At 40.0% G+C, this 23,793-nt stretch overlaps 1 protein-coding gene across 1 annotated transcript in view; it reads right to left on the reverse strand.

The window, feature by feature from the left end:
* Positions 1–1,493: 1,493 nt before the first annotated feature.
* valopa (vertebrate ancient long opsin a) overlaps positions 1,494–23,793 on the reverse strand; it is a 29,414-nt gene continuing 7,114 nt past the window's right edge. Inside the window, exons 3-5 of the mRNA XM_032541645.1 lie at positions 17,844–17,961; positions 14,664–14,897; positions 1,494–4,378 (exon numbers count right to left, since the gene is read on the reverse strand). Coding sequence (XP_032397536.1) covers positions 4,142–4,378; positions 14,664–14,897; positions 17,844–17,961 — 589 coding nt within the window. The 3' untranslated portion in view covers positions 1,494–4,141. The remainder of the gene's footprint in view (positions 4,379–14,663; positions 14,898–17,843; positions 17,962–23,793) is intronic.

A 23,793-nucleotide genomic window follows, 5' to 3' on the forward strand; every position in this document is an offset into this window, starting at 1 on the left:
TGTTCTTTTTAACTACCTAAATATAATTACCCCAAATAACATGATTGATTCCACACAATGCTCTTTGGCAAGTACAAATCTCTACTTTCATGAATTTTGGGGTGTCTTGTTCAATTTTATAGCATTTGGAAAAACCATTGAAGTGGTTTTGAAAAAATACAATACTAAAAATAATTGTAAAGCTAAAGGTAATAAGTTAATGTTAAGTAGTGTAAGGGACAAAAACGTAAGAAAGTTAAAAATATTGATCAAAAAGTGTCAACAAAAGTGTTGATTTTCAATTTTGACAGGAAGACAACACAAGGGTTAAGCTAACAATAAGTGTCCAAACCTTATTGTAACAAACAGTGTGTGTTGTGAGCCATGTGCTGTGCATAGAAATATCAGCTTTTTTCTTATATCTGATGGATATAGGCTTCCTCTACTAAGTAGTGGTGTGCGATACTGCAATTTTTTACGCAATTTGGTATCGATCCAAAACCAAGTAAATACAGGTCCAGTATCGACAATACCTATACTTTTTAATAATTGAGTTGGATGAATTTCCATGCCCTTTCAGTGTTTTGTGATAGTATTTATTTGATTTGGACAATGCACAGTTATCAACATATCTGTAAATGCGCCAGTGTTAGCCAAATAGCTATTTTTCAACTGTAATCCTAGTTACCCGGCATGTATGTCTTTATAGTGGGAAGAAACTGGTGCACCCGGAGGAAAGTTGCGCAAACATGTAAACTCCACACAAAAAGGACTGGAACAACCTGGATTTGAAACAAGAACCTTCTTACTGTGAGGCAGAAGTAATATCCACTTAGCCGCCATGCTGCCTAAAGATATTTGGATTATTTATAAGTTAAACCTCAGGACAGAATTTCCATGCGCTTGTATAAATTTGTTATATCACTGTGTTTTACAGCCTTTTTTATAAATTATGCAGCTTGCTTGCTTGTTTACCTGCCGCCGTTAAGTCAGCGTGACAGTACAACATGAAATCACAAGAGCGGGGGGGGGGGAGCAAAGCGTGCCTACTCCGCACTTTGACAGTAGCGTCACTAACACAGATATAAACAGCCAGGTCGCCTCTTTGATGAAACCGCAGCAGTGCAGACTGGAGAGAAACTGAAACTAGAGTATTGATCTCTTTATTCAATAGCATTACCAACGTTGGGATCGGTATTATTGATATTTGGATTGATCCGCCCACCACTACTACCAAGTCTGTATGCATTGAGGACCCATGAGATAAGTGTGCACAGATCTGGAGAATCCACAAGCACTTAATTGCCAATTTTACAGTGGGACAACCCTGATCCTCCAGAGATTTAGTAGGAATGCATAATCTGTGACGTTTATGAATTTGACCTCAAGCCGTGCTTAATGGAGCACAGGAAGAGGTAGAGTGAGTCTTATCCAGAACCTCCAATCACACCATCTATCAAAAAGTAATTCCCATTTTCATTATTATTGTATCAACAGAACAGCACAGTACATCATTGCTTTTCAAAAACTATACTTTGATACAGACATTTTTATTAACCAGAGTGCATCTACCGTAGACCTGTAAACCCATGTAAATCAAGACAAAAGTACCAACGACACAAAAAACATACAAGAGACTTGATATGCCTTTGTAAGTACATCACAACAGACAAGTGGAGTGGTTGATATTCAGGGTTGGGAGGTGAGAAATAGAACTTTAACCCATGTATGTTGGAAGTGTTCCCTCCCCTTATCAACATGCAATGCAGTCTGTAATCGTTGCACCAAAATGTAACACTGGCAGGTTTGTGTGATTTATGGCCTGTCAGATGTTCAAGGTGAAGTCCCTACTTCAAAAAGTCCCTACACACCTACTGTGCACCTACTGTATTTACGCATGTATATGTTTTTTTAAGAGTGCATGTGTGTCGGTAGTGGGGAGGCTTGGGATAGGTTAAATGACTTGGTATTGGCTGGCGAAGACAGAGTGTGTAGAGTCGCTGAGCAGTTGTAACATTGATGTACAATATTGATATTAGCTTATGTAGGCAGTGCTGTGGTTAGAGATTTGCCACACAGACGTGGCCTTGTCATCCAGAAATCACACAAAAAACATAACAAAAAAATAGGAATCTTCTGTTTTGTCTTCTGGATTCTTCTCTTGGACTTCACAGTAACCTTGGAACTGTTTTATTTATTAAACCCATGTATTACTGAAAGCTGGACCTGAAACCTGATTTGATTGGTGCTTGAAGCATTTACATGCTTTTGTTTGCTGTCTGTGTGATGCTGCTTGTTGTGGGACTTGGATGAAGCCCATAGCTTACTGGGAGATTAGCAACCACATGACTGCTGGCCTCTCCTCATGTCCATGCATTAATATATAACTTCAAAAATTGAAACTAGCGCTATGACATCGGAATTGAAGGACATTTATGACATTGCACTGGTTATTACACTGCAGAGGTCAGAGAGCAAACTATTTAAGGCATAGTTCATTGTCACTTTTAGGTCTGGTGTTTTCTTGTCCTTTATTTTCCTACATTGTTGTGGTTGTACACTGTAGGCTACCTATATACTATATACACCTATACTGCACTGTGATCTAAAACTATTTTAGCGAGAGACATGTTTAGAATAAGAAAAACAACTTATAAATGTCTTCAAATATTTTTACTCTGGTAACCAAGAGCTAAGTGTAAATTTTGCCTTTACAAATTGTGTTTTATACAACAATCCCTTGAGGTGGCTGCATTTGCAAGACAAATTGGAATTGGTTGAATTTAATGGAGATAATGCCAACAATTCTAAAATATAATTGAAAAGGGAAAACATTGTCAAACGACATGGCAATAGTATACATGGCATAGAGGTTTTTTTTACTTTTGCAAACAGTATCAGCAAATTGTGACAGATCTAGGATATGATTTGAACAATGTAACATCAATACATTAAGTACTGAATGTTGAGACATTGATGTAATTACCACAAAAAGAGGCCATCTATGTAAGTAAGTAAACCACTTTTCACATTTGCAAGAAATTTGGATTGTAATAGAATGGTCTCATGTTGTTATGCTAATTATACCAAGGCAGCAGAATTCATTTGGCAGTGAGGATTTTTAAAGAAGCAAGAATTTACTCCTAACAAACTGGACAAACATGATTGGAACACACCGTACATTGCAAACAGACACCAGACTGTTACTATTTTTAACATGGTGAATCACTGTGCAGCAAAGAGAATACAACAGTGTTTTGACAAATATCTAGTAATATTGAACAAACATGCAACACAAAGTCAAGTAGAAGACATTTTAACACTCACTGCTACATCTACTGTAGAGTAACGCTGAAGTGTTCAACTGTGTGACAGTATTTAGCTTTGATATTGCTGTTTACCTGTGTTTATGACGACAATACTCATTGCTTTTGTACATGGCTGGTTAGCTAAGCCACTCTTGTGCTAAAGTTATGTATTGGTGCATTGTATCATCAAAGCGCCTATTGAGAGCGCATTATAATAATATTATATTACAAGTAGTGAACTGCAACCTGTGTGTGTGCATGTGTGCATAAATGTGTTGCTTGTGTGTATTTTTGTGTTTGTTAGCACTTCATATGTACAGTATGTTGTCCTACATTTGCAGCAGAGGCAACAGAAGACTGGCAACTCCAAGTTCCATTGGCCATCCTCAATAAAGATGAAAGCTTTGACATAAACTATGAACTAAGTAAATAATAAGGATCCAAATTCAGAAGACTGCTCCGTCCTCTTGACGAGCGGAGACGAATGAAGATGCACTGGCAAAGCAAAGTACTGAAACAGCATAGAAAAACAACGCTTTCTCAACAGGCACCATCACAGGGCTTCAAAGGAGAAGGGGAGGACGAGATAAAAGGCTGGATGCATTGGATGCCCTCAACTCACTGATGTCAAGGTTTGCGTTTTTTGCTGTCTCTTTTTTTCATTGGGATATGAAGGCAAACACTATCAAGTCTAATCAAGTGCCCAAATGTGACACCCTAGAAGTTATATATGTATGTATGTATGTACAGTATGTATGTATATATGTATATGGTACATCTAAATTATAGAAGGTTCTTATGGACTACGGGTGTCAGCGGATAGTGAAAGAACACCTATTGGGATTAGTTTACCGTTACATTGGACACACTTTGTTTTCTGGGATGGGCAGGTGGACAAATGAGCCACATTCAGTTGGAGAACCATCCGACTTAGGTGACATAGAGCCACTACCACGTATGCGGGCCGCAATGGCTGACATTTCTCCTGTTTGACACTCTACAGTGATTCCAGGTCGCTCTGAGGTCTGGTTCAGGTTGCTGTCTGGGATTGTCCCCTTGCCGGTGAAGAGCTGGATTAGGCACTTCCTGAACTGGAAAGAAAACGAGAGAATTAAAAGCAATTTGCTTGATTAAAATTATTTGCAATTACATAGATCTAGGGACTATGGTTAACACATTCTAACGCAAAACTCCTCAAATACTTTTCAACGCTCCGGGTATCCCTTTGGCATTATTTGCCCCCCTCGAGCATTTGTCAATGTTAAATAATCCACTAGCAGCTCCATGTCCCAGAAGCTTTCTTGAAGTGTCCCAGGCATTTTCCACTTTTCGCATTTCTGCTGTGTTCTGGAGGTGCCTCTACGGGCCTTTGCAGCCATTCAAGTCAATGCTTGGTTTTCCACCAGACGCGTGGAGGTACATAGTGTAACATAATATCTACACAGCCTGTTTGTAGACGTTGGAGAAGTCAATGGGTTTTCTTCACAAAGGAAAAGTTACAACACCTAACATTTTCATTTAGATTTCTGTTTATTGTTTTTATTTGGAACGCAACACACGTTGGTAGGTATATTCCTTTTTACTTCAGACAAAGCCAGGCTCTCCCACTGCTTCCATTCTTTATGCTAAGCTAAACTAACTATCTCCTGGCTTGCAGTCTCATTCTCACTTGCTCAAAGTTAGCTTACATGCCCCTCATGGCCATTTGGTGGCATGGCAGTGTCCACGGATGCACATTGACCCAGTGAATCAGTGTCATTTGTCCCTATGTATAATACCTGTCTCTGCATGGAGCGTTATCCAAGAATACATTTTTTAGAGGTCAAAGACATTTGCAGTGCTAATTATCAGTGAGCATCAGTCTCTATACTGCACTAGGTGCAATTGTGTCTACATTGCCTTCTCTCACACACACACACACACAACTGTAAACAGTAGTTCTTGGAAGAACATAGACATTTTCAGCCGGTCCCCACTAATAGGCCCTCAATCATTGTTTTCCACATTACTTTAAATCTAAAAACCCTAATTGACCTTAGTGTACTTAAGCTCCCACTCTGTGAAGCCCCAGGGCGAAATCATGATTTCTGACCCATAATGACATGCAAGCTCTTAACTGTTCCCCTCTAACCAGTAAGGCTTTCAAAGAGTAGCAATAACACCTCAGATATCATCTGATGTCATTAAAAAAAACAAATGCCAAACTGTCTATGACTTTGATCACTCTGGGACCTGGAAACCTCTTACACCTTGTCCTTGGATAACATTTTCCTCCAACCTAAAAACAATATAGCTTTTAATACACATAAGACACACATAAGGTTATAAAATGTCATCTTATTGGCAACATGAATAGCCTGAAACGAATTATTCCGGAACATCTACAACAGGTGCTGTCATCTGTTTCTTTAAAGCAGTTAAAAGTTGAATTCTAAAGAGTTAAATGAATGGTAACACAAATTTCAATCATACCTAATATACTTGTATCATAATTATATCACTATAATACATAGATAATTGGAAGCATCCTGCCCTGTAGGAATGGATATTCATTCTTCAATTTACCTGGACCTAAACATCTTCAAATCGATGACACGTGGCATCCCTAGAGTCAAGTTTTTAAAGACTGTCAAAGGACATGTCAGGAAATGCATATATGTTCAGGTAAACCCATACCTTGCACCTGCATTAAATGCACAGTATGACCTTTTAAGCACAATGGTGTTAGCAAACAACTGCCTATTTGCACATGCAGCAAACTGTATAGCAAACATTGGGAGTCACGTCCAATATTCACTTTCCTTCTAAATACTCCACTGTGTTCACCAGTTGCTTAGTTTGTGTGTCTGCGTTTATTTTTTTGGCTGGGTTGCTGCATTTGTAGTTTTTATCGACACCATTTTTAGGATTGTTCAAGTGCCACCGGAAATTCCGCCAGATGTCTCCAATATTTGTCGGAATGTCTGTAACATTCCGCTTTTTTTGTGTGTTTTTTTGTGTTTTTTGTGTTTTTGTGTTTACACTCTGGTGGGTTTCTGAGGACTATGGTTAACTGCTCCTCAGATCTAGACAATCTGTCCAAACTGAATCTTCTTTTACATGACTAAAGCAACTTTTAAAAAGTACACGTTCCTTCCCAAGGCTATTTTGTGATTGGTTTAAAGGAATGCTAATAAACCAGATCAAGTGTTTGTCCCCTTCTGTAATGCTGTGTGGACTAGCCAGACCTTCCTCTGCAGCGCTGTGGAGGTACGTCTGGCAAGACTTTTGCATTTGTGACCTCAGCCCTCTGTATGCTACTCTGTGATTTGGTCACAGAGCTTACCCGAAGCACAACTTGTTTAAACTCTCTGCCTAAAGCATGAAAACAAAACATGTTTGCCTGCGGCAAAACTATTTTCACTGACTGCACTGGCTTGCCATAGTTAGCCCAGCAGGGGAAGAGAGCGAGAGAGAGAGAGAGAGAGAGAGAGAGAGAGAGAGAGACATTTAAAGAATTTAAAATTTCAGCAGAGCAGCTCGTCTTGCCCTTCAATTTCCACTTAGATCTAATGTAAATAGCATGCATGTCTATCTCTCCTGGCTGAAAGTTGAGGAGAGACTAGCATCCCTCCTGGCTTGTGTTCAAAACATTAATGAATTGAAAATTCCTAATTGTTTGTATAGTCAATTTACATTTAACTCCAACACACATAAATACCCCACTGGACATGCCACCAGAGGCCTTCCGAGATTTCCTAGAGCCCGAACTCAATCAATGCAACGTACAGTGCTGTATCAAAGAATGGTTGCATGGAACTCACTTCCGGCTGAGATTGCTAAAGCGCACAATAAATCAAGCTTTAAAAAACAAATTAAGCAAAACCTAAGGGCCCTAAGACTATGATCATATTTTGTAATTACTTTTATTCTTTTTTTGTGTATGGGAATATTTATTTATATGTATACAAAGATGCTTTAAGATTCAACTTTTCTATATTCAGTGCTCATGTAGTTGGTGTAATATTTATAAGAGAAAAGGAATAGGTATAGTGGTGAGGAAATATAAAGTTAGTTTTACTGCTCTTATTTTTTTATTATGTGGTTGTTTTATGTTTTGTGTGGACCCCAGAAGAGTAGCGGATGTTCTGCATAAGCTAATTGGAATCCTAATACAATAAAATCTAATCAAATCAGCAGAGGTGTTCATTTCCATACAGGTTTAGTGGGTTGACGGTTAATGTTGAAGTAGGGGATTTTTTCACGGGGTGTATTTTGGGGACTTAATTAACCCGACCCAGAGTAAGTCTGATGAAAACTGATGTATCTGCCCGGTTCAACTCTGAGATTTTCTCACATTCCACAGCGCTCAGAAGGAATAATCTCCGACATTAGGCAACGTTATGTTCTGCCAGCTCGCAGCCGGATGAGGCCCCCCCACTGTTGTGAAGCGTTCTGCATGTGGCATCTGCGGACACACACATATACAGATCTACGTCTCATTTTAAAAGATAAACAGCCTATAAGTGACATCACGCTCTGTCTGCACTTGTTGTCTGGTTGTGCGATGCATTTGTGGGATTCTGAAACGTCCTGAAATTTGGGAATTGTCGTTTTTTTATTCAAAGTCAAGGACAGTCCAAAGTAGTGCTACTTTGGATATTTTTGTAGGTCTGATGTGTTTTTTCACATTTTAGCTAACAAAGCTCCGTTTCGCTCTGTCTCTGGTCCTCAGGGTGAGAGGGGGAGTGGCCGGCGGATAGAGCGGCAAAAGCCAATGTGTGCTTCTTTCAATTAATGTAATTAGTTTATACAGTTTATTGATCCCCAGTGGGGAATCTACAATTTACACTCTGTTTTGTTAGAATAACTACACACAGGCCTGAAATACACACATTATAAGGAAATGCACAAATGTAGAGATGTCAGAGTGAGTGGATTGCCAGTGCTGGACCAGCGCCCTGAGCGGTTGGGGGTACAATGCCTTGCTCAAGAGCACCTGTCAGTGACCAGCATTTTTCCAGCTACCAATCCACACTCTGAACTTTGGTCTGGACGGGGGACTTGAACCGGCAATATCTTTTGTATTCCTAATCCAAACAACGTCAAACTCGGCACCGCACTTGCCCGTGTCTGTAGCAAGACACCTGTCAGGTTTGAAATCCTTTGGAGAGACATGTGCATAACAAAGACACACACTGACAGACAGACCTTCCTGAAATGTATGTGCAGCTTTAAGATTGTTTTTTGGACTGCACTTAATACTGTACTACATTATGCGATAGTTCTGTACGTTTCCGGAAGTTCCGCCAGATGTCCTTCACGTCCTGCTTTCTTTGACTTTACTTTAAACTTGCATCTAGCAACACTAACCAAAACCTTACAAACAAATCGTGCAACAAGGCAGGCCTGTTTGGTTGGTTGGGGGAATGATTGCAAAGATTTTCAAAGAACATGTTTCATTTGAGGCATTTCCTCTCTAACTGGGAAGTTTTTGGACCAGTTGCCGGGGATTTGCTATGGACAAAATACACATGACGATACACTGGTAAGAAGATGTTTAACCATGTGTCCAACTTATTTAAATAGCTCACGTTACTGTATTGTGTGATACGCTAACTTCCAGTTGACAAAGTTAATATTGTATCATTTCTTCTGCAAGACACAAATGTTCCACCAAAACATGTTCCACCAAGAATTTTGTGATTGGTTTAAAGAAATGCAAACAACCCCTGAGCCTTTATTCTCCTATCCAGGAATATTGTGTGGACTAGACAGTATCTATTGTCAAACAGTCCAGACTTCATTATCTAACATGCATATTTAAAAATCTTTCATACTGATTCAACAGTGTAATCCTCATGTGAAACTGCTAAATAATACTGGTAGAAGTAATGAATGGATATTTCTAGAATGTTTTTTTCACCTTTGACCTCAGCAATACCAGGATGCTGTCTCATGGATGTATAAAAAGAACTGCATACAGCCCTCAAGGCAGAACTTCCTTTATTTGCTATGAGAATTGCTCAGTGGCGCCAAAAACGTCGAACTACCATGTTTAAAATTAAACAGATGATAGATTCTGTCTCCGCACTTTGGGGTCCATAGAGCAGGCGCACTAGAGACTTCTGGCTACCAGTTTAGCGCTCTGCTAACTTGATTGGGGATAAGATGAGTGCTTCCCTTCTAGACTTTCCAAATCTTATTGGACTGAAAGGATCAAATTTGAGTCTTTTTTCTAGGGCTGTGACGCTCAAAAAAATATCTCCACTGATTTAAAGACATCTCTGTAAAAAAAAAAAAAGGAAGTTGTATTTCCACTGTTTGGCTTCTATGTCAAATTGGCTTCAAAGCCCAGCGACTTCCTGGGGGCCCCTCTGCATTCCCATGCATTATGGGAATCCTCTGGCACTCTGGTTCACTTCATCTGGTTAGGTAACTTAGAAAAAGAGAGCGATAACACAATCAACACTCTACTGTAGAGGTCAGCTGACTTCTACAGTATAAACACTTGCAGTTTGACTGAAGCTGTCCTTCTTGACATTCAGTGTTAGCAGAGACGCTGGCTGACTCATGTGAACAGCCAGTGCAGCTCCAAAGGGTGGCAAGTAGACATGGAAGGTCTAATCTAGGCATCGTGCCAAGCACATATGTGTTGTAGGACTTCTACATGCCTATCTGAAAATAGATCACTTTAAATGGTACTAAAGGCATATTTGGTCATGTTTGTCATAACTGGCTTTGACAGTTTTAATATTATGAAGAAGAACTCTACTGGCCAGACTGTAAAGAATACATTAAAAAAATAAAACCTTGTCATGTACAATAAAACTTGCCACAGACAAATACATGTTAACATGAATGGGTATTTAAAGGAGTTTAGGAGACTTCAGTTTTATTTGAAGTGTACAATGGAACTTCCCAATTTCCCAGCACAGCGTATTTTCCACTGGAAAAAAAATCTTTTATGTACTGTATCAGCTTGTGTGCCGGCTGATAGAAATGACAGTTGCCAGCGCAACCATCAAGAAATCGAATCGGTAGCCTGTATCTGCAGGTGCTTTTTAAATCCACATGATTCGCATTCAGCACACCACGTCAAAGTAGTGGAGAAGGGGAAACACAGTGTACTGTAGCACTCGATTGATTGACATTCAAGCAATACAGAGACTATAAGATACACCAATGTAGTTTTTTCTACTCAATCTCAATAGGCTGTGGTCTAGGTGGGACATCCACTCTTTACTATCAGACTATGCTGAACTTGAATATGCATCTATCTCATCTCACACTGACTCACTGGCAATACTGATATATACTACCTAAAAGGACTCTGGCATTCTGTGCAATTTCATACAGTGCATATCTAATATTTAACCATTTCATTTCTGTGCAATATTTATTTATGTATTATTTAGTACTTAACCATTTCATTTCATTACAGTGCCATATTTATGTATTACTTAGTACTTAAACATTTCATTTCAATACAGTGCAATATTTAATGCTCAATCACTTCATCACATTACTGTGCAATATTTAATACTCAGAACTTTTGATACACCAAACTATATTTTTGCACAATGTGTGTACAAAACTATTTTATATATGTATGTATATAGATGTTCTCAGGACTGTGCACAAGGTCCCCCACCCCCCTTTTATTTTATATTTTTATATTTTGTGTGGACACTGTAAAGGGGTTGCTTCAATCTCGTTGCACAGGTACTGCATTGGTGTATCATGACAATAAAGGCATTCTATTCTATTCTATTACTATCCTAACACACTTTTTTCCTCACTCAGTATATCTGCTCTTAATCACCTTTGTTGCAGCCAGATTACTCGCTAGGTCCAAACTACGCACTCTCATTACCCCTGTTCTGAAGTCTCTTCATTGGCTCCCTGTTGCATATAGGTTTCCGATTTAAAATGTCCCCTTTTGCACACAAAGAATCGCACGGTCAGGCTGCTGCATACATGTGGCCGAGCTTCTTCAACCATATTCCTCAGCTCCTTTAGATCTATAATGTTAAGTTTACTGTCTGTGCCATGTACCCGGCCTAAGACCCGAGATGATTGATCTTTTGAGTCTGTAGCTTTGAGACTTTGGAACGTTTTGCCTCCTTCAGACAAAGGACTTATCTCTGTACTTGTGTTATTAGATCTTAGCGCTGCATTTGATACCATTGACCATTATATCTTATTGCAGAGATTGGAACATTTAATTGGCATTAAAGGGACTGCTCTAAGCTGGTTTAAGTCTTATTTATCAGATCGATCTCAGTTTGTTAATGTTAACGATGAATCCTCTGTGCACGCCAACGTTAGTCATGGAGTCCCACAAGGATCTGTGCTCGGTCCAATCCTGTTCACTTTATATATGCTTCCTTTAGGCAGTATTATTAGGAAACACTCCATAACTTTCATTGTTATACAGATGATACTCAATTATATCTTTCAATCAAGCCGGATGAAACTAATCATTAGCTAGACTTCAAACGTGCCTTCAATATTAAAACCTGGATGACCTGTAATTTTCTAATGTTAAACTCCGATAAAACTGAGTTATTGCTCTCGGACCCAAGCACCTTCGTGACGCACTATCCAAAGATATAGTTACTCTGGATGGCATCACCCTGGCCTCCAGCACCACAGTGAAATCTTGGAGTCATCTTTGATCAGGACATGTCCTTTAATTCCCATTTAAAGCAAATTTCAAGGATCGCCTTTTTTCACCTACGTAATATTGCAAAAATCAGGAATATCCTGTCTAAAAATGATGCAGAAAACTAGTCCATGCATTGTTACTTCTAGGTTGGATTACTGCAATTCTCTGTTATCAGGCTGCTCGAAAAAATCCATAAAGACTCTACAGCTGATCCAGAATGCTGCGGCACGTGTTCTGACAGGAACCAGGAAAAGAGACCACATCTCTCCTGTTTTAGCTTCTCTGCATTGGCTTCCTGTAAAATTTAGAATAGAATTTAAAATCTTCTCTCACCTACAAAGCTCTTCATGGTCAGGCTCCATCTTATCTTAAAGAGCTTATAGTACCTTACAACCCTGGGAGAGAACTACGCTCCCAGAATGCAGGGTTACTGGTGGTTCCTAGAGTCTCTAAAAATAGAACAGGAGCCAGAGCGTTCAGCTATCAAGCTCCTCTCCTGTGGAACCAGGTTCCAGTTTGGGTCCGGGAGGCGACACCGTCTCCACATTTAAGAGTAGGCTTAAGACTTTCCTTTTTGATAAAGCTTATAGTTAGGGCATAGAATCGAATATTGTTAGGGAGTAGTAGTTAGTCACATTGTTTTCAGATTTATCTATCATATAAAATAACTAAAGGGAGACTTGGCATACAGCCCGATCCGGTTGGGGAGAGTTCTGGCCCGGCCGGGCTGGAGCTCTCTTTACCTCGTCTCTCTTGGGTTTTGTTGTAATAGTTTTAGACAGCTGGGGACTTATTTTGATACACTAGTTAGGGCATAGAATCGAATATTGTTAGGGAGTAGTAGCTAGTCACATAGTTTTCAGATTTATCTAACATATAATCAAGAATATAATAGAACCAAAGGGAGACTTGGCATACAGCCCGATCCGGTGGGGAGAGTTCTGGCCCGGCCGGGCTGGAGCTCTCTTTACCTCGTCTCTCTTGGTTTTGGGTTTTAATAGTTTTAGACAGCTGGGGACTTATTTTGATACACTGAGCTCCTCTCTCCTCTATCTTTCCATCTTTTCATTTATGTGCATCCATGTCCCAGAAATGCTTGTTACTAACCTATTTCGGGGAGTCATTCCCCGAGTCCTTATGTTCTTTTTTCCCCAGCATGTTCCCTTGGATCAGAGAGGCTCCGAAATCAGGGTAGCAGCTATTGCCATGGTTCCGCTACACGTTCTGTGATGCCATGTTCAACTGCTACACTGTGGTACCCTGCTACGTCCTGCTACGTCCTGCTACGTCCTGCTGTGCCTTGTAATGCTGCACAGCGTCCTGCTATGCCATGAACTACCACAAAGAACTGCTACAAACTACTAATTTTTTCTATTTTTGTTATTGCCACTCTTCATTCTAACCCCAACCGGCCCGTCAGACACCGCCTACCAAGAGCCTGGGTCTGACCTAAAAGGAAGTTTTTCCTCGCCACTGTCGCACTGTTGCTTGCTCTGGAGGAAACTAGAACTGTTGGGTCCTTGTAAATTCCGGAGTGTGGTCTATCTGTAAAGTGTCTTGAGATAATTCTTGTTATGAATTGATACTATAAATAAAATTGAATTGAATTGAATTGAATTATTGCAGACATTTGCAGTCTGCAATTTCTGTCTGACTGACTTTTTTTTTTTTTTTTTAATAAAGACCTACCTTTTTAGACATGCGTTTGGTTGACCAGTCAGATTTTTATTTTGTATATATTACTTTTTTTTATATATTACTTAATTACTCTTAATACTAACTAACTTACTTACTCTTACTTCACAAAATGTGCACTCAGCGTGAATACCCTAAAATTAGGAAGTACCATGTAAGATGAGTTAAATAATTTTTTTCGGCCTTCATTTCATTGGACATTGTCTATATTTAAACACTACTCAAGCTCCAGTAGCAGATTTGTCTTCTGTCAGTGTCACCGCTGCATGACCATTTTAGTGCACCTGGCTTGAATAAAGCACTAATTAAATGCCCCGGCCGCAAGGCTGTCACATTTGCAAATTAATAGGTTTTTAAATCCAGTTATTTAGATATTCGGTGGAACACTATAAATCCCCCAGTAGTGATCATAGGAGGAAAGTGTCAGCACACAGGAAAAATGCAAACTTGCAATGAATAAAGATGGTTTGTTTAACAAAATTGTAATATAGCTTAAACTTACAATTAAAGAAATTCAAAAGAAATTTATAAACGTGTTTCACGTGTGCAAGAACTGCACATAATCACATATGCTGTAGTCCATCTGTATACAGTCAATGAGGATTTGCTACAAAAAGTGTCTTAATTACCCTTAGAAAAAGACCTGGACAGCACAATGTAAGTGACATGAAACATTGCAAGTCTCACAAGCATACCATAGGTGGCTTTTTAACATGCACACGCTACGCACGGAAAATTGTACTCTCTGGATACCATGTTTCATTTATTCATACACCATGCATTATTGAGAGGCAGGCTAACACCCAACAACAACAGAAAAAACATTTCAGTATTCTGCAGCAGCTTTCATCTTCTGCATACAGCGACTTGTCTCAATGCTGGTGTTGGACGGAATATGACTACTTTCCCTCCACGCTGCTAACTAGTTTGGTACTGGACAATGCAAATAAATACTTGAACAAACCAAGCAAACAGTCTTAAAATGGCTGAATCAAATTGGATTCCTTCCGAACATGAAAACTCTCAGTTACCTGTTTATTCATGAAGACATAGATGACTGGGTTGTAGGCAGCAGTGGTCTTGGAAAAGAAGGCAGGTATGGAAGCCAGCCCGGGGTCAAGTTTGATGGTTGGATGAATAGTGACCAGTATGGAGAAGGCTGCATACGGCGTCCACCCCACCATGTAGGCCACAATCATCACAACCACCATACGGGTCACCTGCCTCTCCGGCTTCTTAGCGCCAGCCACACGACCGTGAGCTACCTGGAGGAAATAGAGAACCAGAACTAGCTTGCCAGTACTTTGTAATTTAACAGACGGCCTATTAGGATGTAGTCCACATCCAGGATGTTCCACTTCCGGGATTCCGTCGGATGTCCTTCTCTTCGGCCGGATGTCCGTCACCTTCCCCTTTCTTTGTTTTGGACTATGGTTAACTGCTTCTCAGGTCTCTGCAGGGTAAATCAAGACTGCTAGCTAGACTATCTGTCCAATCTGAGTTTTCTATTGCATGACTTAAACTACTTTTGAATGTACACATCGACACCAAGTACAGAGGCCAGTTTGCAGCAGCACCAGGCTACTTTTGGCGCATGGCACTACCCATGACGATTAAAGAAATGCCAATAAACCAGAGCACGTTTTTCTCCCCTCCCGGAATGCTGTGTGGACTAGCCAGACCCTCCGCCGCATGTCTTTAAGGGTCTTTAATTTAATGTAGACTCTTTATTGATCCCCTATAGGAAAATTACAATTTACACTCTGTTGTTATTACGCACAGGCCTGAAATACACACACATGCTCAGGTCTTATTCATGCACTAATGGAGAGATGGCAGAGTGAGTGGGCTACCAGTGCTGGACCAGCGCCCTGAACGGCTGAGAAGGGTTTGGTGCCTTGCTCAAGAGCACCTTGGCACTGCCTAGGAGGTAAGCTGGCATCTCTCCAGCTACCAGTCCGAGACGAGGACTTGAACCAGTGACCCTTCGGTTCCAACCCAACTCCCTATCAGATCCCTCACTGTCGGTCCAAAACCCAACGATTTATCGATTATCAAAATAGTTGGTGATTATTTTTTTGTCGATTAAATGATTAATCAACTAGTCGTTGCAGCTCTATTTTCTTTCTGAAATAAATATTTGTCGCATAATTCTGAGCCTTGAAAACAGCTCTTACACTACCATGATACACTAACACCTTTAATTTAGCCAAACTAATGAGTTTCCTTTTTTTAGGCAGGTCACCAGATGTTCTTGTCCAATTGTAGGGAGTCGCTCACATAGGCCTACATAACTTTTTTGAATAAAGAATTAATTTAATAAAATAAAAATACCACAGGGAACCCTATAATTTGGCATGAAAATGGTCCTGCACAGTTTGATCGTTACTGATAGAGCCCTTATTGCAACTATACTGTACTTCCACTTATTATACTGTGGGTGTATTTACAGAAAGCAAATGCATCAAAATGTGCAGCTGGCACCCTATTAAATAGGAATTTGCCCCTTTTAAAAGAAACCGCCATAAAACAGTCCCAAACTGTCCCACCTAAGAGTGGAGTCTGCAACTCTAAAGAAAGATTGCTATTGATATTTGAACACCCAAACACATCCCATCCTGTCAGTGCTCCTTTTAGAATGATAGCATGTTCCAGATTTACGCTCTCGCTCCCACTGTCTTCTTCTTTATACTTCCATCCCTTTGCCCTGTCCTGTGCACGAGCATGAATGGAATACAGTACATGTGTGTCCCTCAATCCGGGCTACATAGTTTGTTTCCCATGTAAAGAGTTATCAATGACCATTTGCGTGATGTCCTGTTGTGTTCTTAAACCCCCCCAACAAAGCACAAGTACACTTCATATTTCACAGTTGCCGTTTTCCATCAGATCAATAGATTTCGACAGTTCTGTCCGCACTTTGAGGCATCTTTATTTCATATTTTATGCGAGTGCTTTGTTGCAGGAAACATTCAGCTATTACACAAACGCCCAGGCAGATCAGTACTTGTGTTTCGTGTTTTACCCTCCATAGTGTTTTAAAACTTTCTTGAGGCCGTGATGTTTGCTGTTTACAGTATGGGACTCAAACCGTAGCTCAAAACACAACAAGTCTGATCTCTGGTTACATGATTGGCCACCATAGCGTGACGTGGGGTTGCCTTTTCCAAAAGTTGAGTCTGTTGCAACTTTTTGAGTGTCCATAAACGCATTGCCCCCATTCAAAATTAATGAAAAGACCTGTATGACTGTTGGACGGCCGACAGAGGCTGTCTGAACGCGGCCAACAGACTATTAAATGAAATTGCAGACTCCACCTTATAAAGGTTCCAATGTGTGGACTTTAGAATGCTCTTTTGGATGCATGCATCTAGAATCAAAATGGAGTAAACTTACAATTCAGGCACAAGCATGTTTCTTCACACTGTAGCACATGTCTGCTGCTACTTTTCAAAAACATTAACATTACCGCATGTTTACTACCATGGTCAGAGAAGTGAGAAAGGGAAGAAGCATGCCAGGAACAAATGACCATAAAGCAGGTTTTAAGAAATGTACATCCAATGTCAGCAGCTACAGACGGCCCAATTACTATTGGGATATTTCACGGTGGTGTAGTCTACGTGATGTGCAGGTGTGCACAGTATACCCACTAATAAAGCTTCAGGATTTCCATATATCCACTTAAAAATGCCCAATGACACACTACAACATGCTTTGCTTTGTAATTTTGATATATTTTGAATTGTCATCTGTTTTTTCCTTTTTCACATAGGCTAAATAAAGGTATTTCCACCGCAAAGTGGTGCATAAAAGTGTGTCAGAATGCAGAAATTGAAGTCATTGATCCTCAAAACATCCCTGGGGGAGGACACCGAGACCCCCCACTATGAAATGCCCCCAGTCCAAAAAAAGTCTGATCTGGCCCATTTACAGTATATAGTATAGTTATATATTTCAATGATTATTTTCAGTTTTAAGGGTCTTTTACATGCTGTCTCAGCTAGTGGTTAGCCGAATTAGCTGTTAGCTAAACTAATGTTAGTCTGTTAAGTTCAGAAAAGTACATCACTTTACTACACTGCAGCCTTCAAAACCAGGAAACACTATCTAGCCTCATATTGAGATGTAGATATGATATCGATATATTGCCCATGCTGCATTTATGAATGAATGATTTTTATATGTGTTGTGTCAAAAGTCATACTGACCTTCCTGAGCTTCTGCAGGAGCTTTCCATAGCAGAAGAATATTACCCCGAGAGGCACAATGAAACAGGTGATGAAGAAAACGATGATGTAGCTGTGATCGACCATGCTGGTTGAATACCTGTTCAGAGGTGGAGAACAAAGATTTTTAAATTTACTTTAAACTGGGAAAAAAAAACATACATGTAAACCTGACCAGAATACAATAGATAGATATAGATAAATCAATAGATTGATGCAAACAGCAGACCATTTGTTTGAAAATACCTGTGTGTCCCTTTAAGAACAAACTGGTTAACAATCCAATCATTTCCCTTCTAGGAGGTAAATGTCATTTTTACAATCAGAGGCCTTTATCTGGCTAAAGAGAAAGAAGACCGTTTTGCAGGGAAATTTCACAGCTGAGACAAATCTCTGTGACAAAATTAGGGTCCCGGAGGCCGCTAATTTATTCTAATTATGTCATTTCCATGAGAACACCTACTGCCATTGAATGGAACAAGCTCCAGATTAATGCGTAACAAACTACCTGGAAGACAGTGGCGTGTGTGTAAGTGTGTGTACCTATATATTCATGCACCCCAGTTCTTGTTGAACCAAGTGTGGCCTGCACACATTGATTCAAATCGATTCCCCCCTCATTCCTCGTGATTTTATTTGCATTTGGTGACACATGCAAAATAGGTCTTTATTATGCATAAAAAGATTGCTCGGTCCGTTCAAATTGCTTTTCTGAACAAAACAAATCATTGAGGCTATTGGGCAGTGCCATGCTGTGGTTAAGACAGCATAGTTGTGAGGGGTTTGTTAGGTACTTTACATCTCCACAAAATAACTCTGAACACTCAGGAAATTCTGGGTCTGTGATAGAAGCTCACACGAGGCTCTGATATTGGAATTTTCTGTATTCCGTAGGACCCATATACAGCTCTGGGCCCCTGGAATCATTCATCTTTTCTCCCTTCATTCAGTGCCCCTGAAGGCAAGACATGAAAATGCAGTGCTTTTTTGTCTTCTAATTGCACCCCTGCAGACAGCCATGCACCATGTGGTTGTGCTCAAGTGGCTCTACCTGGATTCAACATATCTGCCCTCTGTTTTATTAAAAGATACTCCATTCCTGTGGCTACCACATGCCATTAGGTTAGTTTTTTTTTCTTTAATGGCCCCTTTGGTGTGTAGAAAAAACAGGTCTTTGGTCTGTAGATCTGTAGTCACACTGACCGTTATGTACGTTCTGTCTCCATAACAGCAGGCGGCGCACTCTGTAAAAAATGAAAACCGGCGACTGATTGGATGAACACGTCACATGGGTCTGACTTCTCAGGAATTTTAAAGCCATACCATAATGGCGGCTCATTCAGAATACAATCTCATATTTTACGAAAATGGTTCACCAAAAACATTTTAAACCTCATGTTGTCCTTGGGTCAAATTGACCCATTTTTTTGGCAAGTACAAATCTCTACTTTCATTAATTTTGGGGTGTCCTATTCGATTTTATAGCATTTGAAAAAAAAACATTGAAGTGGTTTTGAAATAGTATTTGAAATAGGTTTTGAAATAGAGTAAAAGTTGACATGTTCCAGTCTGTGATTATCCATCAACATCCATTCCTTTAATTTTAGTCTAAATGTTTCCTAATTTCTGCTTTTCTAACTCAAACATTAGGTATAATTTCCTATAAATGAGGTTTATTGACCACAAATTCTAAAAATAACCGTGAACCTAAAGTTAATAAGTTAGTGTTAAGTAGTGTTAAACGTCAAAAAAAGTGACAAACATTGAAAAAAGTGTTGAAAAAAGTGACAAAAACATAAGAAAAGTTAAAAAACATTGATTAAAAAGCATCAACAAAAGTGTTGATTTGTTGACTGACAAGAGATAAGGAGAAATAGGCAATGCAGCTGCTGAATCTGTCTTCATTTTAGACCGTCAAAGGTCAGTTTAAAAGATGTTCGTCAGATTTTGAGAGGGGTTAGTCACGCTCATCCCGCTAATCATTTCCGGGTTAGCATTCCACCAATCAGATTGGTCATTGAGTCCGACTGCCCGCCTTCCAATTCAACATGTCAAATTGGCCCAAATGAAGGCCGATGGCTCCTCCGACTGACGACGGCATTGAACATACGAACAGACTTGAGTCACTGACCTCGCCAGACTGTCCAACGGCCGAAAATGAAGCATTCGCTTCCCCCAGCATCTCAGTCCCCGCGTCAGGATGAAGTGACTTGGGGTACAGTTAAAAATAGCAAAAGTACAGAGATGTTTTCTTTGCAGCGCAGCCAGGCTAAGATGAACCCCGGAGTCTTATGTGTTAAATCAGTTTTTCCATTGTCTTCTGAATGTGATCTGCATTTTTATTAACATGCATTACTTGTCACTATTGCTATCACAGGTTTGATTTAAATCCTACTATTGCAGTTGCTTGGATGGTTAGAAATGATTACACTGGCACCGAGATTAAGTGGGACAATACAGCAATTCCAAAGTGTAAATGTAATGTAAATGGACTGTTCTTATGTAGCGCTTTTCTAGTTTCAACAACTACTCAAAGTGGTTTTACATAGTACAGAAACCATTCACCCACATTCATACAATGGGGCCGAGGCTGCCGTACAAGGTGCCACCTGTTCATCAGATACACACTCACACACAATTATATTCCGATGGCGCAGCATCGGGGGCAACTCTGGGTTCGGTGTCTTGCCCAGGGACACTTTGACATGGGACTGCAGGGCCAAGGATCAAACCACCAACCTTCCAGGCAGGCAACCGCTCTACCACTGAGCCACAGCCCTATGACATTAATGGCAGACTGGTCAAAGACCAATACATTATTTTTTTTCAGATGACTGATTTCCTTTTCTTGTTGCTTGTCCTGTTTTTAATAGGTATTATAGCTTTCTTTGGTTTCATTACCTTCTCAATTTTAGTCTTACACCACTGGACCATTAACCTATATAGTGAAGTGTAGTTACATTCATCACACAGGCATCACCTAATCTAATGTTTTGGTGCTGTCACTTCAAGCTTCAACAAAAGTATTAATTTTCAATTTTGACGGGAAGACAACACAAGGGTTAATACACAGGTCACTACCTACACGGACAAATAATCCGTAGTAAACTTGGGGGGTTGGTATCTCTAATTAAGCCCGGAGGCGGCAAGTGTGTGAGATGCAATCGGAAGGAGAAGCTGAGAGCTTGAAGCAGCAAGACAAGAGACAAGACGCCATTTTAAAAACAGTTTTGTTTATCCGACAACACAACGATTTGTAAATGCACCTTTTGAAACCTGAACTTTGAGGAGTGGGCTGGTGCAGAGTCCCAACGACTACGGAGAAGATGCTTTATGGTAGAACAGCTGTCGTTTCAGAAGAGGAAGCCACCGATTAGCGAGTCAACACAACACAAGAACATAGGACGGTGTACACTCATCAAGGCAAACAAAGGTCTCATTTCCTCGTTAAATGCAACACACAGGGTTGTCGGACTGGAGTTAGAAATTGGAATGGATACCCAGGGCCCAAATGTGAGGAGGGCCCAATTAGATGCTACAATGAATAGGTGTGGATGCGGGGAGGGGCCCATAGAGAACACTTTTCCACACAGTAACAATAACTAACCAAACGTACTCCCATAAAAGACCTACCATATCATAATACTCACCATTAACAACTGTCAAGTCACCATGACTGATTATTTCACACTTTACAGATCATCAATTAAGGAATGTTAATTCACAGTTACTTTATGCAGCCAAATTCCACTTACATAAGTGTATTTCAGACCGATGCATTTGCCCGGCCTCCCTGAAAGCAGGCTAACTATTCTTTTAGAAATATGTAAATACTTTATCAATTGCAGTCCATTCTCCTCTACTTTGTCAATTGGCACAAAAAAAGCTTCATATTTCTGTCAAAAATATGTTACTTTGTTTGCATATTATAGATGTATGAAGTAAATTAACATTCCTTAATTGATGATCTGTTGAGTGTGAACTAATGACATGAAATCATAGTGACTTGATCATTTGTTAATGGTGAGCAACTGGAATTTATGATACATCCTGCATTAATTCATACATTAAATCACCATGATACATGCATTAGTGAAACATTACTTAACTATGTGAGTTGTACCCTTGTTACTTATTTACAAACTCCTACACATCTATATTATCTGTGTGTATCATTGTAATAAATGTCTGACAGTCTGAGCACAGGGAAGGGATTTGGAGGAACGTCAGCAGCATTGTACAGTAGATGCAGTAGATATCATCCACAACCCTCACTAGTATACAGCCACCTACTGACAATTCTCCTGCACTATCCTTCAAAACCTTGCAAGTATGCTTAAAATTTCAAATTCCAAAGCCATGAGCCATTCAGAGATAAAAAGATACACATAAATGAGGTTTTTCAAAATGCATCAGGCTGTGCATGTGGCAACATTCTGGACCTGGAACACCTGTGCTCCAGCTGTTAACCAAATGTTTTCTGACGGAATTCATGCTGAGGTGGAGTTGGTCATCTATGTGCTTGGTATCTCCATAAGGTGATCTCTTAATTGTATTATGTAAACCCTTCACTCGCGGGAAGTGCTTCATTTGAGCAATGGTTCCCTTAGAGTGCTTGAGGCAAACACTCAACCCACAATCTGCACACCTTTGATCAAAGCAGCTAAATAGCATTACCAAGATGGCACCCTGAGGGCTAAGGTCAGAACGTAGAAACCAGAGCAGATATGAGCGCAGAAATCCTCTTCCGACAGGCTTCACGTGGGATTCATGAAACGTTCGTATCACACCAATCAGAATGTAAGAATGGTCATCCATTGGCTGGAAACAATCGTAATTTAAATATCAAAATACCCCAATATATTCTCGGTTTTGAGTCGTCCCTACTATTTACTATATGGCCAGACATAATTCGGCAAAGAAGCGGCACTTTTCAGAGATGGAGATTGAAACCCTGATATCTCAGGTTTATTTGCAGTAATGTGTGTATTATTTGGCAGCCTGAACACTGGTATTAGGCTGTAGGAAGAATGTGGGATAGAAAGAGGTCACTGATGCGGTCAACAGTGTTGCCGTATTAAATCGGACTCCAGCTGAAGTATCTTTAATTTATACATACTTGACATGTGTATACTCCTAGTAATACATAGGCTTGTATTGCAATCTCTTAGGCCTACATGTAGGTGGACCTATATTTTAATAAAAACACGTTAGAAGAGTTTATGCAGTGTTTTTTTTATTTTACTCATGTTTTTTTCGTGAGTCAGAGCCAGGCAACAGCTGTGAAGGAGAGCGCGTGTCCCCCCGCCCCCTCATGCTGGACCACCACCCCGACCCCGTCAGCAGATTGTGGGGCTGGAACAACTATCCGAAATATGTATGAATACACGAGTGTGTACCCAAAGTGATATCACCCAGATATCACCTAACACCTCACAACAGACCAAGTGACTAGCTAATGAACAAACTAACAGCTAAATACATAAGACAAGAGCCAAATATTTCCCTTATGAGTTGGTGGAGACCAAATGAATGCTAATGCTGCTCTGTATCTACTGGATGTGTGAGTAGACTTACGGTAAACTGTTTGCTACCATATTAGCCGTGTCAACTGGCGGTGGCCAGTAGATTCTTCAGTCTTCGGCACAGGTTTGTTGTTAGTTCTTTTTGTGGAAGTTAAAACAATCACTGTTCACACCGTCTTGGAATTCCTCCACAATGCTTGAGGCCTTGTAGCTCAACAGCTTCTACGCTCATTTTTTCTCCTCAACAAAGAGTTAGCACAACAATAATATTAAGGATGCCATGTTGGGATATGTGTTATTGTACATTGGCAATCTTTTTTTAAAAGGTTGCATCTACCTCAATCAATCACTGATTTAATGCTCCACCTGCATGCTAAGTGACCTAAGTCAAACACATCCATAATGTT

This window comes from Etheostoma spectabile, chromosome 17 (assembly GCF_008692095.1).
Source record: "Etheostoma spectabile isolate EspeVRDwgs_2016 chromosome 17, UIUC_Espe_1.0, whole genome shotgun sequence".
NCBI classification, from domain to species: domain Eukaryota; kingdom Metazoa; phylum Chordata; class Actinopteri; order Perciformes; family Percidae; genus Etheostoma; species Etheostoma spectabile.